Raw genomic sequence first — 15,531 nt, 5'->3', positions numbered from 1 at the left:
AGGGGGGGGGGGGGGAACTGAGGAATACTGTAAGTGTATTTTTTTTATGCCGGAGGTTCAGCTTTAAGAATATTATTTTGGAACACTGCTACAGCTGACAGTTCAGCTTGGTTCATGCTTACCTTACGGAGAACCTTCCCGCAGGGTGGCCATCCAAATCCCTGTGCCAGCCCATTGAAGAACCAAAGTATAGCAAAGACTTGCACGCTGGAGCTCCACGAGAATACAACGTTCACTAAGCCCACTAAGCATAAACCTGAAGAGAAGAGCCAGCGGGCACTTATCTGATCAGACAGGACTCCACTTATAAACTTGCTGATTGCATATGCCGCTGACTGGCTGCTGGTGATCAAACCTGTGGGTGAATAAAATTTGCATTATACATATTTTTCAAAACAGATCAGAAGACTTAATAGAATTTACCATAAAAGAGAATTTAATATCGAAGAAATAAAACTCTAGATTCAAGAATTTATTGGTTTATTCCAGTATCTTTTTAACCAATATTTTTCTTAGTTTAGTTTGTCTTTTAATACTTGTAGAAGACATATTGCAATCAAGACGATAAAAATGATTTTACAACATACCTATAATTAGTATGCAACAATTGTCTTACACAGAAAATTGCAGAATGGAAACACCTCACTATGTTATCTCTTTTAACTTTACTTATTTAAACTTTACAGTTAGGTTGGGGGACAATTCCTCAGGAAAGAATCAAACTCATTCAACAGGTGACCTTACATGTCTACCTATGGAGGGACTGGGAAGTACTACATGTGGTGATCTATCTTGGGGCAAAGATCAGCCAGGAAAAATATTCCAGGGGCATCTCCTTTCCCACCCCCCAGGCTCAGCCAGGGGAAGTCAGGCAAGGTCATGGATGTGCCAACAAACATACAAATGTTCCCTGATCTGATCTTTATATATTCAGATCAGACAAATGTTCTCTGATGTCTATAGACACCTTAAGTATAGCTGCACCTTTGGTATAGTTATACTTATACCAGACAAATTAATATAGAATTCAGTAGCCAGTCTGTCCAATCCAGGAGCCAGCAGGATTTTTTAGGAGCCAGTGCCATTGATCACAATTAGAGAAGGCCTGAAAAGTTAGGCACCAGCTGTAATTTTTAATGAGCATTGGATACTTCGCTCCTGTGATATGACCAGCCCTGACATACTGTACTGTCCTCTGCCCTCAGCTTTCAATGTAAGTCTTATATTCACCTATCCCCAGTCCAAAGAGATATCACCACCTTGTTCACTAGACAAGTCTTCTGAGCCAGGCTTGTGCATGCACACTACTTTCTTCATTCAAATCTTATGGAGAGTTTGTTCTTCTGGAGTGCATTGTCTACATGGGAATGAATGGAGAGTTACAATGCAAGCCACTTAATGGCTGATATCTCACTGGATCGGACACAGGTGAGAATTAGATTGGTGCGGTTAACTGCTTAAAGAGCTAGCAATTAGAATAAAAGTACAGTTTCCTAATCTCTCTCCATGCAGTTTGTCTACTTTTCCTAAACTTCCCTTTTCCTGAGCATAATAAACATTTACAATATAACACAAAAGAGTGCAACTACTGAAGTGCAATAAAAAGTCTAAAGTCTATCATGTGGGTCACGTGGTAATGTTCTATTAGTCCAGTTCTGTGTGTGTGCTGAAAAAAAGGTAGGAACCTGCAGCATGTTGTGATGCATTACACTTGCATCTCAATGTGCTGCAGTAAATAAACATGAATGAAATATCAGTTTGTGATTGTCATTCAGAATGCATCGGCACTGTTTACTTCACAGCATACACCAGCAGATGTGGCCGGTGGTGTGAATGAGCCCTGAGGAATTGCAGTCCTTGAACTAGTACCATCAAAATAACAATGACAGCTCCCATATTGCTATACAAGTTCCTGGTAATATATTGTGCGGGCAAACAAATGGCAACACTGCATGAGAACAATGACGGAAATAAATCACTTCCACAAACACAGCTTGCTATGATGAGTCATATGAGGTTGGTCTTCAGTTATGATCATGCTCTAGTGTTTAGTTTATTACTTTCTTACTGAAGGCTTGACTCCTGTAACTTCTGGGCTAAGCCCCCACCCATTGCACTGTTTGGTAGTATATCAAACTTATTGCTGCTTTGAAGACAACTTTGCTGTCTCCTGCAAATAATGCTGAACATCCAAGTACAGAGGGGAGAATGTTGCGACTCAGGCAGTAGAGTAGCTGCCCCTTCTAACTACTTGCCCATTCACAAAATGCCTTGTATTTTTTCAACGAATACAATGCATTCTGTGAATGCAGGAGGAGAGGAGGGGACAGGGATGGGCTGGGCCTCCAATCACAATGCCTTGTAATCTGGTATTTAATAATAGAGTGAAACTAAAGCTAAAATGTGACATTAGGTTTACTGCTCCTCCAGGCTGCTGACATGAGAAAATCAGTCTCCACAAGCTCAGCTTGTCAGAAATGAGGATGGGCTTTGCTGCCTTTGTCTATGTATCCAATCAGTGTCTCGCCTTCACACAGAACCTACTCAGGGACATAACTACAAATCATGGGTCCCTATATCAAACTTTTGATGGGGCCACCAGCGACCTCCCTACTTTCATTGATCTTCACATAAACTATGTCTAAACCAAGGACAGGTGGTAGGAGAGCTGCCAGTGTAGTCAGTACACTTCTAGGGACCAATGCTGTGGACTGAGGTTTTAGGGAAGAGGTGGGTAGTAGTAGTACTATTAATGACCTTCACAAAACATTATATTATGACATATTGGTTAGTACTCCTGGACACAATTATTCTGTAACCCTAATATAAACCTAAAAATAAGGGTTTTGTTGGAGAACTACAAACTACTCAGTTTTAGCTTAGAAGGCACTCTGGGATTCATACAGCTTGAAGCATTAGGCATACAGGGTTAATTTCAGTGCTGGCCAGGATGACAAGAGGGGAACAAATCTACACTACTAAGACAGCTAAACAAATTATTCTTACTGCACAGCCTGCAAAGGGTATCTGTGACAACGAAGTCTCCTCCTGTATTGCTGACCTCAGCTCTTAATTGAAAATGTCACAGGGGTAGAGGGTCAGTGTCAATAGCAACCTCTACAGTCCTTAATAATTCAGTGATTGATTTGTTTTCTTCACATGTACGCAGATTTTTGATGTTTAAATTGCCTTAACAGCACCCTAATGGGACCCCCTTCCACCTCCATGTCCAATATTAGCTGTGTGGGCTGCTATGGTTATTGTCACACCACTGAGCTCACTCTTATCTGTGGTGAAATAGTGAAAGTGTCATAAAAGTATAAGCCAGTCCAACCTGGAGGGACCCTGCTCCAGGAAGTCGGTAAATAAACAGAACGTCGACTTTAGGCTGAATTCTTATGGAAAATCTGTCTTAGAAAACACAAGATCGTACTTCTTTGCTGAAAAAATAACTCCCCATATCCAGGCTTCTGAAACATTAACACAGGACTAAAATGGCAGTTTTATGTGTATGGTGTAATACATTTAATGATTTTCATTTGATGTGACCTTTAGCTTTGTTTAGGCATAATACAGCAGGGAGGGTGATAAGACATACGGACCTGCATTTTTCGACACCCAAATGCAGGTCATAGACTACAGGCTGAATAATCTGTGCAGGTAGCATTGTTAAATTATGAAGATCTGAAGTGCTTACAGTGGATCCGAAGTGCTTACAGTGGATCCGAAGTGCGTACATTGCATTGCAAGATCTATATGCACACCCTGAGCAACTGAAGTATATACTATGCATAAAAATATAGATAAAACTACACATAATGAAATAAACAATGACTACCGGTATATAAAAAGTGAAGTTATGAAAACATTATTTAGGCTCCTTGCAGAGCAGATGTTCACAAACAACTCACCCAAATCATCCTTGTCAAGCTTGATTTCTTGCATTATAGATGGCATGACAAAAGAGAATGTCTTACGATTAAAATAGTACAAAGTATATCCCAAAAACATGGCACTAAAGATGACAGTCCTGTAGTAGCCATATCCCTGCCCTTGCTGACCCATTGTGTCCACGTGGAGATTTGTAACTTAGATCCAGTAATTCATTTAAAATGGCAGAGGAAAAGCTCTTCTTCTGGTGCTCGGTCTATAGATGCATGTATCCGCACAGTTCACATATAGCACACAGATTTCCCGGTGAGAACACAGACCACAGAACAAGCCTGTGGAGTTCTAAGTAGAGAACATCCGAGGAGGGGAAGGGATTCTGCCAATCTCTTCTGGCCTTTCTGCTGAGTAGTGAGTTTGCTGCCTGTTTTCTATGAGGCTGGCAGCAAAAATACTTCAGGGAGAATGATTAACCCAACAGTGTCACGCACGTACATTACCCTGCAGGGACAGACAAAAGGGAAATATTTAGGCAAGGTGCAAACTGACAGCAGAGGCATTCAACATTCCAACCGACAAACATTTGTAACACTTTTTTACCTGATGTATGTCACAATGAAACACAGGAGGCAAAGACCAACCAGAGATACAATTAGTACAAATAGTAATCAGACAGGTGAAAAGCAATCGAATAATAAAGAAAACAACCCAGTCATAAAGTAGTAATAAACTCCCAAACGCTTTTTCAGTAATGAATCCAGCTCAAACAGATATACTGTACATTGAAGAGCAAAGTATTTCTTAAAATTTTTTCCCAAACGTTTAGTCCCCGTGCACACCATGGAGTTTTTGTGCGCGTATTTGTGCACGCTGAAATGCACAGCACAAGAAATACCATATTCCTATGGCCCCTGTTCACACATATGCGCCAATTCATGCATAAAATACGCCTGTTGCTGGTAAAGGTACATGAGTTTTTTTGGGGCAGATTAGTGATTTTTTTCCCTATAGACTCACTAGGAAATGCTTCCTGCGCATTTCTCATTTACATCAATATGTCACAATATGCTTACAAAAAAAAGCGCGACTCAATACACGTGCGAAAGTGCGCATTTAAAAAAAGCATGTAATCTGCACTGAAAGGCTGTCACCTAGGTGTGAATGAAGGATGAAGGCATGCGGTCATCATGTTTCTGAACAGCTCCGACTCTCTCAGCTCAGCTTCCCTGAACCTTCTGTCCAACACAAGTTCATACGGAACACAGCAGACTCCAGCAGCCATCCATCTACTAGCTTGGAGGAGGAGGAGGGGAGCAGTTTGCCTTGCCGAGCCTGTGTGTTTGTGGAGACCCACACAGCTTACTAGCACAGACAAGGGTGGCTACATAGGACCTTCCAAGGGAAAGGAGCCACCCTAAAACAGGATATCAGGACCAGCTGATTCTGCAGGAAACTAAAACTTCCAAACATCGAGGAGCAGCATCTATTGTAAGTGATTTCATCAGCATTTGAAATAGCTTAAAAACCTTTCAACTTCAATATCCTTTTATAATGTTTTTAAAACCAAACCTTTTTTTTTTTAGCTTTGAATAGATTAGATACGAGTTATAATAAGCCTTTCCTAGTCACCACTGTCACCAGCAAAAAAATCCAAAATGTTGAGCTGTCACTAGAACAGGAGTAGAGGTGGAATTTTTCAATGGGTCACTTTCCTGAATGCCATTGCATTAGATGGTTTTTTTAATATTTGTTTTGATACAGCACAAAAGTACGGTACAGTTATCCATTAACCGTGTTTATTTTTTTGTAGCCTCTGTCTGACGTCATGTATGGTGTTTGTCACCCCCTTTTTCTGGTTTTTCAACCATGTGTTCCTGTGCACTACAATTCCTCTTGTGCACAGCTGTGGTGATGACCTCTTGACCAAAATTATTGATGTACCTGCTAAAAGCGCAGTTGGTTCAAAGTTTACAGGTCCAGGGAAGTCTGGAAAAGGACAAATTCCACAAGATGTTTTTGAAACACACAAACACTTTGTGCGTACAAAGCTGAGAACAAAATACAATTTGCAGAGGTGTTAACTCTTAACTGTGCGCAAGGCCATATGGACAGGACAAACCAGATCCCCAGCTAACTAGAACTCTCTAAGGACAGCAAACACAAACATTAAAGTACCATTTAGCCGTGGGGGAAAAAAACAAAAAACATGTTTAAATAGTTGTTTTTCATTTAATCTTGTTTTGAGTTAAGAAAAAAAAAAAACACAGGTCTCTCTTACAACTCTCTTAAAAGACCTTGTATGCATTTTCAGCATGTCCATTCGAATGCTGATCCAGTGGCTTCAATACTTCCGAGTACCTGACCTGGAACTGGAATATGGCCTGTGATTTGAGATTGAAATACAAACTCCTGATCTGTATGTTCTTTTCAGTTCAATGAATTAAAAGTGTTTATTTTTCATTAATGTCAATAAATGAAATCCATTTCTTCAGATTTTTATGACAACAAAACATTAGATTATCCAAAAGGATGAATACTTTTTAAAGGCACTGTACATATTCCATTTAAGATCTTCAGCCCTGGTTCACACCTGGGTGTTTTTGAGCAGTTCGAAAAGCGCTTTTAACTGCCCAACACAAAAAAATCCCATGAATTTCAATGTCCCTGGTTCACACCCGAGAAGAAAAACGCCTAGCAGGAAAACGCCAGATGCCTGAAAAGATACAGGGGCTTCTTTGGGCAGTTAAAAGCGCTTTTTCACCCCATAGACTTCATTGGAAATGCCACAAAACGCGCAACAGAAGCATGCTGCACATTTTCGTGAGCGTTTTTGCTCGTTTCTAGTCGCGTTCTTCCATTGCCCACAATCGTTTATGAGCTGTCAATCAAAGTGCGCGTCTTCATGTACGTGCGTTAAAACGCGCATACAAAAATGTGCACAATGTGCATGAATGTGCAAATAACCGTATGCTGCTAATGTGCGTACAAAAGTGCAAAAACAGTGCCACCTAGGTGTGAACCAGGGCTTAGTGACAGGAACCAGAAATGATGCACTCATCTAATCCCTAGACAGAAGGGCATGGGTGAGAGCCAGCCACACGTTATCTACAGATACAATACTATCTTCAATCTTTGCTCTGTGATAAAACGACATCCCCACTGGTATGGACAGATGCTTTAACAACCCTTAACCCCCCGGGCCTTGTCTCAGTCCTATATAAAGACCTTACTCTCGCACCTGGCTGTGATAAACTCTCATATATCATACAATGGGAAGAAGACCAGATAGCACTGACTAGGTAAGATATGGCTACGAGTTCCACTAACACCATAGCCTGAGAAAATTCCAATAAAGTCCCTAGGCGGTGGTGTTCCACCCTAGACAGAATAAACTGCCTTTTCCCTGTGCTTCAGGTCCTGCACCACTTCAGGCTCTATGCTTCACATTTGGTAGGATTGCTGTAAAGTCCCAAAACGGTGGATATGAAGTTACAACCTTCTGAGGTGGAAATTCTCCTAAAAAAACAACCCCGATAAACTCACTAACGTTATCTTTGTAGCAAACCACCAGACCATATCTAGATCCTGGAGACAACCTGCTAGACTCATCCACCTAACCAACCACTCATTGTCTGCAACCCCCCTCTGCAAATCCCTGACTGGGTTCCAATCGCCCAAAGGATAAATCCAAATTATTAACGGCTTACAAAGCCACCCACAGCTCTGCCCCCAGCTATATATCAAACCTTGTCTTAAAGTATCAACCTAACCGTCCCCTCCGCTCTTCCAAAGGCCGCCTGCTTTCCAGCTCCCTCGTCAACTCCTCCCATGCTCGCCTCTAGGACTTCTCTAGAGTCTTTCCCATCCTCTGGAACTCTTTACCACAACCTGTCTGACTATCTCCTACTCTGACTGACTTTGAATTGGTGATGACACTGTCCTTCTTTCTGGAGGGTAGCTATTTTTGCTCACCATGGTCCCTGTGTGTTGTAAAGATCCCCCTGCTCTAAGCTCACTCGCGTGATGGGCTACAATCTCACGTTTATATACTCATTTGTATTGAGCTTGTAGTCCATCACAGGAGTGAGCTTGGAGTGGTGACTACTTTACAGCACACACGGGGACCATGGGGAACAATAGTAGCCTCCAGAAGGAAGGACAGTGTCAGCATGTATTCAGAGATGATTTGAGGATCTACAGCCGAGTGATACACAGATAAGATACACTTTTATTAATAGTTAAGGTATGTGAATGCTTTTTAAGGTTTAACTCCTGAGTTTAGTGTCACCTTTAAGTTTTCCATTGATTTAAAAGGAAAACAAACCAGGCCAAAAATGCCATTGTGTAACTCCAGCCTTAGTTTAATGTTTTTTTTAATGATTACCTGAAAATAAGTTTGTTTTGTTTTTTCTTTAATTCAATCATTTTTATTCAACAAGTTTAAAGCATATCACAAAGTATACAAAAAAGCAACAACATAGATCAGTGCCCAAGGAACAGTGGGTAGGTCCAAGGTCCAATACAGTATGTGCAAAGTGCAATAAACATAAAACAATAGACATGCAGTGAATGACATGAAATCCACCCACATAGGATTCTCGAGTTACATCAAATAAAAAGAAAAGGTAAAGAGGAAACTGAACAAGAAGAGAAGGGAAAGAAAAGGAAAAGAGGGAAGGCGAGAAAGGCCCAGAAATCTCTTTAATTCATAGCAAGACAAGAAGAACCCCATGAATCAAAGATCCAACAATGTGGGGTCAAGGTCATGCGGAATAAGGTATTTTTTTTAAATAACTGCAAGGAATTATACTGTAATTAAATATCTTACACAATGTCTTCCTATTGTTCCAACTTATACCTGTGAAGATAAAATGCATTATTGTGTTTCCCTGTAAAGTTCTCCTTCTCAACTACAATGCAGAAATACATTTATTTTCCTTCTGGAAGACAATGAATGGCATCGAACACAGGAGAGAGTGCCAAGAGTGCGGTCACCCGAACCAATGTGAAATTACAGTCTGTACTTCTAAGTGTAAATACACATTGGGGGGGGGAGATTTATCAAAACTGTAGCAAACAGAATCTGGAGCAGTTGCCCAATCAGCATCTCTTTTCTGTTTGCTCTGGTGAGATTTGAAAATGAAAGAGAGAAGCTGATTGGCTGCAGTGCAAATCTGCCCCAGATTTTGTATGCTCCAGTTTTGACCAATTCTCCTCTGTGTATTTCTGTAGAGTACTTGGTCTAAGCTGACCATAACTTTGCTACCTGTTGTTTATGAAGAACATTATATAAGGGTAACCCTATGGCATAGAGTGAAATACAATATGACAGCCATATGTATGTAATGTATGTAGTAATTACTCCAGTTATTTTCAGCATGAAGATTTTAGGTTGAATGCATATCTGGCAAGAGCTAGAATTTAATGGAACACTCGAATGGTAGGGACTAAATATAAAACATGCTGAGCTTTGCAGCTCTGGGGGCTGACAGACAGTCTTTCACAAATAGCATCAGTGCAAATGTGAGAGGGCTCACATTAACCCCATCCTGTCACAAGACAAAGTATTAACCTAAATGTAAGGAACATCATGAAACAAAACTACAAACAAGTGTACAAAATGTTTATGTCTGCTTAGTGCAAAACATGTATTTTGGATCTTGTGATAAATGACAATTGATTCAACATTTGTATTTTTCTTTGACATACATGTACATGTGAATAAAATAATCCTAATGTACACAATCTTATCAATATGTGTTCATGTTCAAGAAAACCCTGGGGCATATTTAAGGGGAATGTAATGCTAGCCATACACTGGTAGATTTTTTTGTACAAACATTCATATGAAAAATCTTGTAGTCACAAAAGGGTGAAGAGCAGGAGAAGTGAACAATCTAGGACAACATAGCTGAGTTGGAGAATGTTGTTTGTAATTTCATCGATTGTTCACTTCTCCTGCCTTCTCCAAGCTCTTCACCCAATGAAATTACAAACAACATTCTACAAGTCTCTGATGGTATTATCTACAGGGCTATTCACTAATGAGTGAAGAGTTTGGAGAATGCAGGAGAAGTGAACAATCTAGGACAACATAGCTGAACTGGAAAGTGAGCTGAATTGGAGAATGTTTCCAGTTCAGATATGCTGTCCTAGATTGTTCTCTTCTCCTGCCTTCTCCAAACTCTTCACTCATTAGTGAATAGCCCTGTAGATAATACCATCACAGACTTGTAGAATGTTGTTTGTAATTTCATTGGTTTTAACTAGGGATGCACCAATACTAGTATCGATATCGTTGCCGAAACTGAGTGGGGGGGGAGGGGCGTGGAAGCGGTGCCATTGAATTCAATGCACCGCCACACCCCCTCCTGCCTCAGAACGCAGGGGGAAGTTTTGTGAGGAATTGCGGTGCGTGGTGTGTGAACAAGCCCTCACCAGTACATTAGTTGGGCTGAACTCACCCCGATCACACAAATTCTATTTATAACACAATGAACGTGCACCTAGTGAATGACATTAACATTACAGTAAGCTTTGAAGTGATATTAAAGTCAAAATGTTTCTAAGCTATTCCAAATGCTGATAAAATCACTTCTTGATCTGCTTCTTGATGTTTAAACGTGTTTGCTTCCTATAGAATCAGCTGGTTTCCTGAGCACTAGTCCTGATATCCTGTTTTAGGGTGGCTACTTTCCCTTGCAGGGTGCTATGGAGCCACCCTTGTGTGCGTTAGTAAGCGGTTTGTGTCTCCAAAAACACACAGACACAGCAAAGCAAGCTACTTTCCTCCCCCCCGTTCCCCTCTCCTCACTTCTCCCTTCCACAAGTTAGTAGATGAACAGTTGCTGGAGATTGTGCTGTCTTTGTGATGTACTGAACAGTTCAGGGAAGCTGAGCTCAGAGAGTTGGAGCTGTTTGGAAACATGATGACTGTAAGTGTTTGGTCAAAAATGTAAAGAAATTCTTTGCAGGCAATGCATATTTGTTTGATCTGGATTCATTATTGAAATAAGGTTTGAGAATTTAATACTTTAAAGAAAGCATTTAGCACAGCAAGCGAATAACGCTGAATTTTATGGTAAGTACAAAAATCTTATTTTCTCTTCCATTCATTGTAGGACACAGAGATCTTGAATTTGACCACTGGGACGTCTCAAAGCAGTGTCCAGAGGGCGGAAATCTAAAGAACTCCCATAAGGCAGGAACAGTACAATGCTGTCTGTAAGAAGCATGAGCTGCAAACGGAATATAAAACCTCCCCTATATGAGAGGTCCCCTGACTGAGCAACATGCAAGGTACAATTCCATCCAAACAAATGGCCTTAGGGCCTGGAGGCGTCTTCTAGGGAGTTTGGGAAATACAAGACCATTGAGGGTTCTACAGGACAAGGCTGCCAGCTCTGAAAACACAGCCGTTTAGTCCCCACGAGGAGGGGAGGCAGATTCGGGCAGAATATTTATACCCAAAAGACAGGGCCTTCAGCTCCAAAATGGCTTTGACACCCCCTCTTGGTTTTGGGAACAGAGACAAGATTAGATAAAAGATATCATTCAATTGTGAAGAAAGGAGCAGATCTCTTGGAGCAATAGGTCTGCATGAGCAGCATGGAGATCAGCCAGTGTATGCGGAGACGCTGAGAGATTGAATGACAGAAATCAATAGAAAATCATATACGGAATTTAAAAAAAAAAAAAGTGCTGTAAGTAAGTATTCAATGCCAAACTCCATGAAAATAAATTACAATTTACATACCACACTGGGTTATGAGTTATAAATGTTATAAGGGCTGCTGCAAAATATCAAAATCTTACCTTGCAGCATGCCAGCTCCTACACATAACTCTCATCTTCTGGGAGCTGCACAGAATGAGATGTGAGCAGTAAAGTGTTCCAGTCACATCCCCGCCCTTCCTCCCTACATACTAGAGCTGCAGCTAACGATTATTTTCAAAATCGATTAGTTAGCCGATTATTAAGTTCGATTAATCGGTTAATTGGATAAAAAATAAAATACATTTTTAAAAATGGCTCCAGTGATGGGACTTCTAGTTTGTATTGAGATTGTAGTCCATCACAGGAGCAAGCTTGGAACTTTGGAAGTAAAAATGAAAAAAAAAGTGTGGTGTGCAATATAGTGAAATGAAAAGTGTAAAATTATACAGCAATGAATGCCGAATGGTAACGGCTATAGAGGAGTACAAAACCCAGCAATAGTACATGCGATATTCTGCATTGCGCTGTATAATGTACTATTGCTGGGTTTTGTACTCCTCTATAGCTGGTGGCATTCGGCATTGCACCACTGTATAATGTATTATTCATTGATTTGTAGTCCTCTATACAGTGCAATGCAGAATACCACCAGCTATAGAGGAGTACAACAAATCCCAGCAATACATTATACAGTGTACAATGTATTGCTGGGATTTGTAGTCCTCTATAGCTGATGGAATAATATACAGCACAAAGTACCATCAGCTATAGAGGAATACAAATCCCAGCAATACATTATAGAGCAGCATGTGGGGGGAAAGTGCAGGCTTACCTGAGCAGTCTTCCAGCAACTTGTTTCTGAGATCGGGCATGTCTATCGGCGGCTGTAATGCGCCCACATCTGCTCCTCCTTACTTCTTCTCCCTGTGTCCCTGTGCCGATCGATGATTTGGGTGGGCGGTGAGCGTGAGGCGGGGAGGAGGTGCAGAGCGTGGATGCGGGCGGGTCTGGTAGCGGCGAGCGTGAGGTGGGGAGGAGGGGTGGCGGGCAGCGTGTGTGGAGCCGTGAACAGGGCCAATCAATCAGAAGCCGATTAATCGATGATTGAAAAAGTTGACAACTCTTTCAATCATCGATTATAATCGATCATGTCGATTAGTTGTTGCAGCCCTACTACATACCCATTCACAGAATGCCTTGTATTTTTATTAAAGAATACAAGGTGTTCTGTGATTCCAGGAAGAGAGATGATGTCATATCTATGACCCTGTCTTCCTCCAATCACAGAACACCTTGTATTATCTGAGAAAAATATAAGGCATTTTGTGAATGGGCAAGGAGTGAGGCTTGTGACCAGAGCACTTAACTGCTCCAGGCAGCACCCGGAAGCCGACAGTTATGTATAGGAGACGGCATATACTTTGCAGCCGCCCTCCACACAGATTGTAAAGTGACATTAAAGCCACAATTTTTTTCCTCCACCTGCCATGCTACTTTAAGGACTTACCTTAAGACCTGGTTCACACCTAGACGACAACATTTTTGCGCGTTTTAACGCGCATGTTTATGTGCATATGGGGGGGGGGGAGTGCATTTTTGTGAGCAGATTGTAGCTCATTGATGTTAGAGGAAAAAGCGCAGAAAACATGCATAAAAATGCGCAAAACCACAGCAAACGGGCGTTTTCAAGCATTTCCTATTGAGTCTATGGGGCCAAAAGGAGCTGTAATATGCCAAAAAGAAGCTCCTGTACTTTTTCCAGTGGCAGGCGTTTTGCTTATTGCGACAAAATGCTCAGATGTGAACAGGGCCATAGAAATGAATGGGATTTGGTCAGATTTTTTGAGCGTGTTTTAGGGCAGAAAAAATACTACAAAATGATCAGTGTGAACCAGGACCAAATGAAGCCTCTTGATCCGATCATTTTCTTCCTTCCACTTGTGTTCAGCAACCCCTCCAGCGCTGGTGCCGGTCTCTGATCCAGCTCTGACTGCTGTCTCTTCCCGTCCCATGTTGTCTGTCGGCGAGCACACTCCCGGCTGCGTACATTTACTTACAGTGCATTTCTCCCCGCCAAAGATCTCTACTGCGCATTCGCCCGCCCCATCATGCTGCTCGGCCACTCAAGAAGCTCCAGATGGGAGTGAGTGGCAGTGACAGAGATAATAACCTTTTTGGTACATTTTTAAAAATGTTTTTGCATACAATATATCTACAGTTTGCTAGCAGAAGATATATGCCAAAAATAACACCCTGAGAGTTTAATTGTACTTTAATGATAATATACACACCCAGTGCAGTGTGTAAATGATCAGTTTGACTTTAAAATACTTGATTTTTCTGTGTTTTTACCTGCATTGTTTGAATTGGTGACAGGGTCCCTTTAAAGTTAACTTTGCTGATGCTATGGAGTGGTTCCCTCACTTACCTCAGTGACAGGAATGGAGTGCCTTCTTCTGGAGAAAACACAAGTTGACTTTTAGTGATGTAGCGGCAGGGAACAGCTGCATATGTGTCTTAGCCCTCAGGCAGGAAACAAATGGCTGGCTGGATATAGCACAGGCCTGGCTACTGGACAGACACTTGTCATAGAAATGATTCGAACACACGACGTCACACTCACCTTCCCCTCAGCACCATCAAGGAGGACCACACTGCCAGGCAGCCACCCTCCACATAACAGTACACTGGAGGTGTTATCCACGCCCTCACGTTCCATATGCAAATGAGGAGAGAAGCACGCTCCCCCTTCCCTCCGCTTTATACCGCGGAGACTTGAACATGAATGGTTACATTGTATCACCTTCTGTCCTGTGTATTCTGCGCTGGCAGCTAGAAGTGACCAATCAGAAGCAGAGGTAAGCCACAGCTCTGTGTCATATGAGCGAAAACATCCCCAGCATCCCTGTAGATGTGTCATGCTCTCAGCGCGCCAGTAGGTGGCGCACACTTCTGCTATAATAAATTGCAGTTCTTTGTACTGTATGAGTTGAGCTCACCGTGCATTTAATCAGAACAGTCAGACTAGATACTATTGCCTATTTTAAAACCATAATTAACCCTCATTGTGCTAATTCCCTGATGTCATTTTACCACCATATAATTGTATATAACTTTTTTCCTTAAAGTTGAGCTGAGGTCAAAACTTTTCTTTCGCGTTAGTTTTGGATAGAGTAAGGGAGGGTTATAACCCGGTCAGCTTTTTTTTCTGCCATATGTGACTCATCAGGAAGATTTACTTAAAAGAGAACTATGGGGTAACTTTTTTATCCCATAGTTCTCTTTAGGGTCACGGGAGTACATATACTAGCGTCCTTCTGTGACCCAAAGCTCAGTATACTAAGAGCGCCGCAGCCGGGACGGATCCCGACAATGCTGTCGAGATCAACCCAGCTGCGTGAGTGACAGCTGGCTCTGCCTATCTAGAGGCAGAGCCAGCTGTGCCTGCCCCCTACACCATCCATTTCCCCAGTCAGCACTGGAGGATTGGAGAGGTGAGGGGGGCTATCTCTGCGAAGAGTGGTGACTGACAGTCACCGCTCACTGCAGGGAGACGATCGGGTAATGAGTGAGCGACGTTATGCGTTCGCTCACTTCCCGATGTATAGAGCCGACGTGTGACAGTTTCATTGTCACACGTCGGCTTGAACTATGAGGTTGAGTGAAAAATTGGTTCCAATTGATCTGCCAGGTGAGGTGGCGTCGGTCTCAGAAGAGCCCTTAGCTGAAAAAATGGCCTGCACACATCCTAGGGCATGATCAGCACTCTCTTGGGAAATTCTAGGATTGGCCAGATGGGAAGTTCGGGTTCTGTACAGTAAAAATTGGGAGGCAATCCACATGAGGTTCTCCAGTTGGTAGGGAGCAAAGGTTTTTTTTTTATAGGTCAACCCAGGCCTTTATATTGGCGTGAAAGTGCCAGTCTAC

At 41.9% G+C, this 15,531-nt stretch overlaps 1 protein-coding gene across 3 annotated transcripts in view; it reads right to left on the bottom strand.

The window, feature by feature from the left end:
- Positions 1–14,379, bottom strand: part of SLC37A4 (solute carrier family 37 member 4) — a 36,145-nt gene extending 21,766 nt beyond the window's left edge. The window contains exons 1-5 of one of the 3 annotated variants that reach the window (XM_018566172.1): positions 8,838–8,848; positions 6,024–6,028; positions 5,971–5,976; positions 3,912–4,389; positions 123–355 (exon numbers count right to left, since the gene is read on the bottom strand). In XM_018566172.1, coding sequence (XP_018421674.1) covers positions 123–355; positions 3,912–4,065 — 387 coding nt within the window. In that variant the 5' untranslated portion in view covers positions 4,066–4,389; positions 5,971–5,976; positions 6,024–6,028; positions 8,838–8,848. Of the gene's footprint in view, positions 1–122; positions 356–3,911; positions 4,390–5,970; positions 5,977–6,023; positions 6,029–8,837; positions 8,849–14,227 lie in introns of those variants that run through there. The other 2 variants (XM_018566171.1, XM_018566173.1) reach the window with 2 other exon arrangements.
- Between the last annotated feature and the right edge of the window lie 1,152 nt (positions 14,380–15,531).

This window comes from Nanorana parkeri, unplaced genomic scaffold (genome assembly GCF_000935625.1).
Source record: "Nanorana parkeri isolate BGI_ZX_2015 unplaced genomic scaffold, ASM93562v1 scaffold922, whole genome shotgun sequence".
In the NCBI taxonomy this organism is placed as follows: Eukaryota; Metazoa; Chordata; class Amphibia; order Anura; family Dicroglossidae; genus Nanorana; species Nanorana parkeri.
Note: the sequence above shows the minus strand (reverse complement) of the source record. Positions and strands in the feature narration are given on the sequence as shown.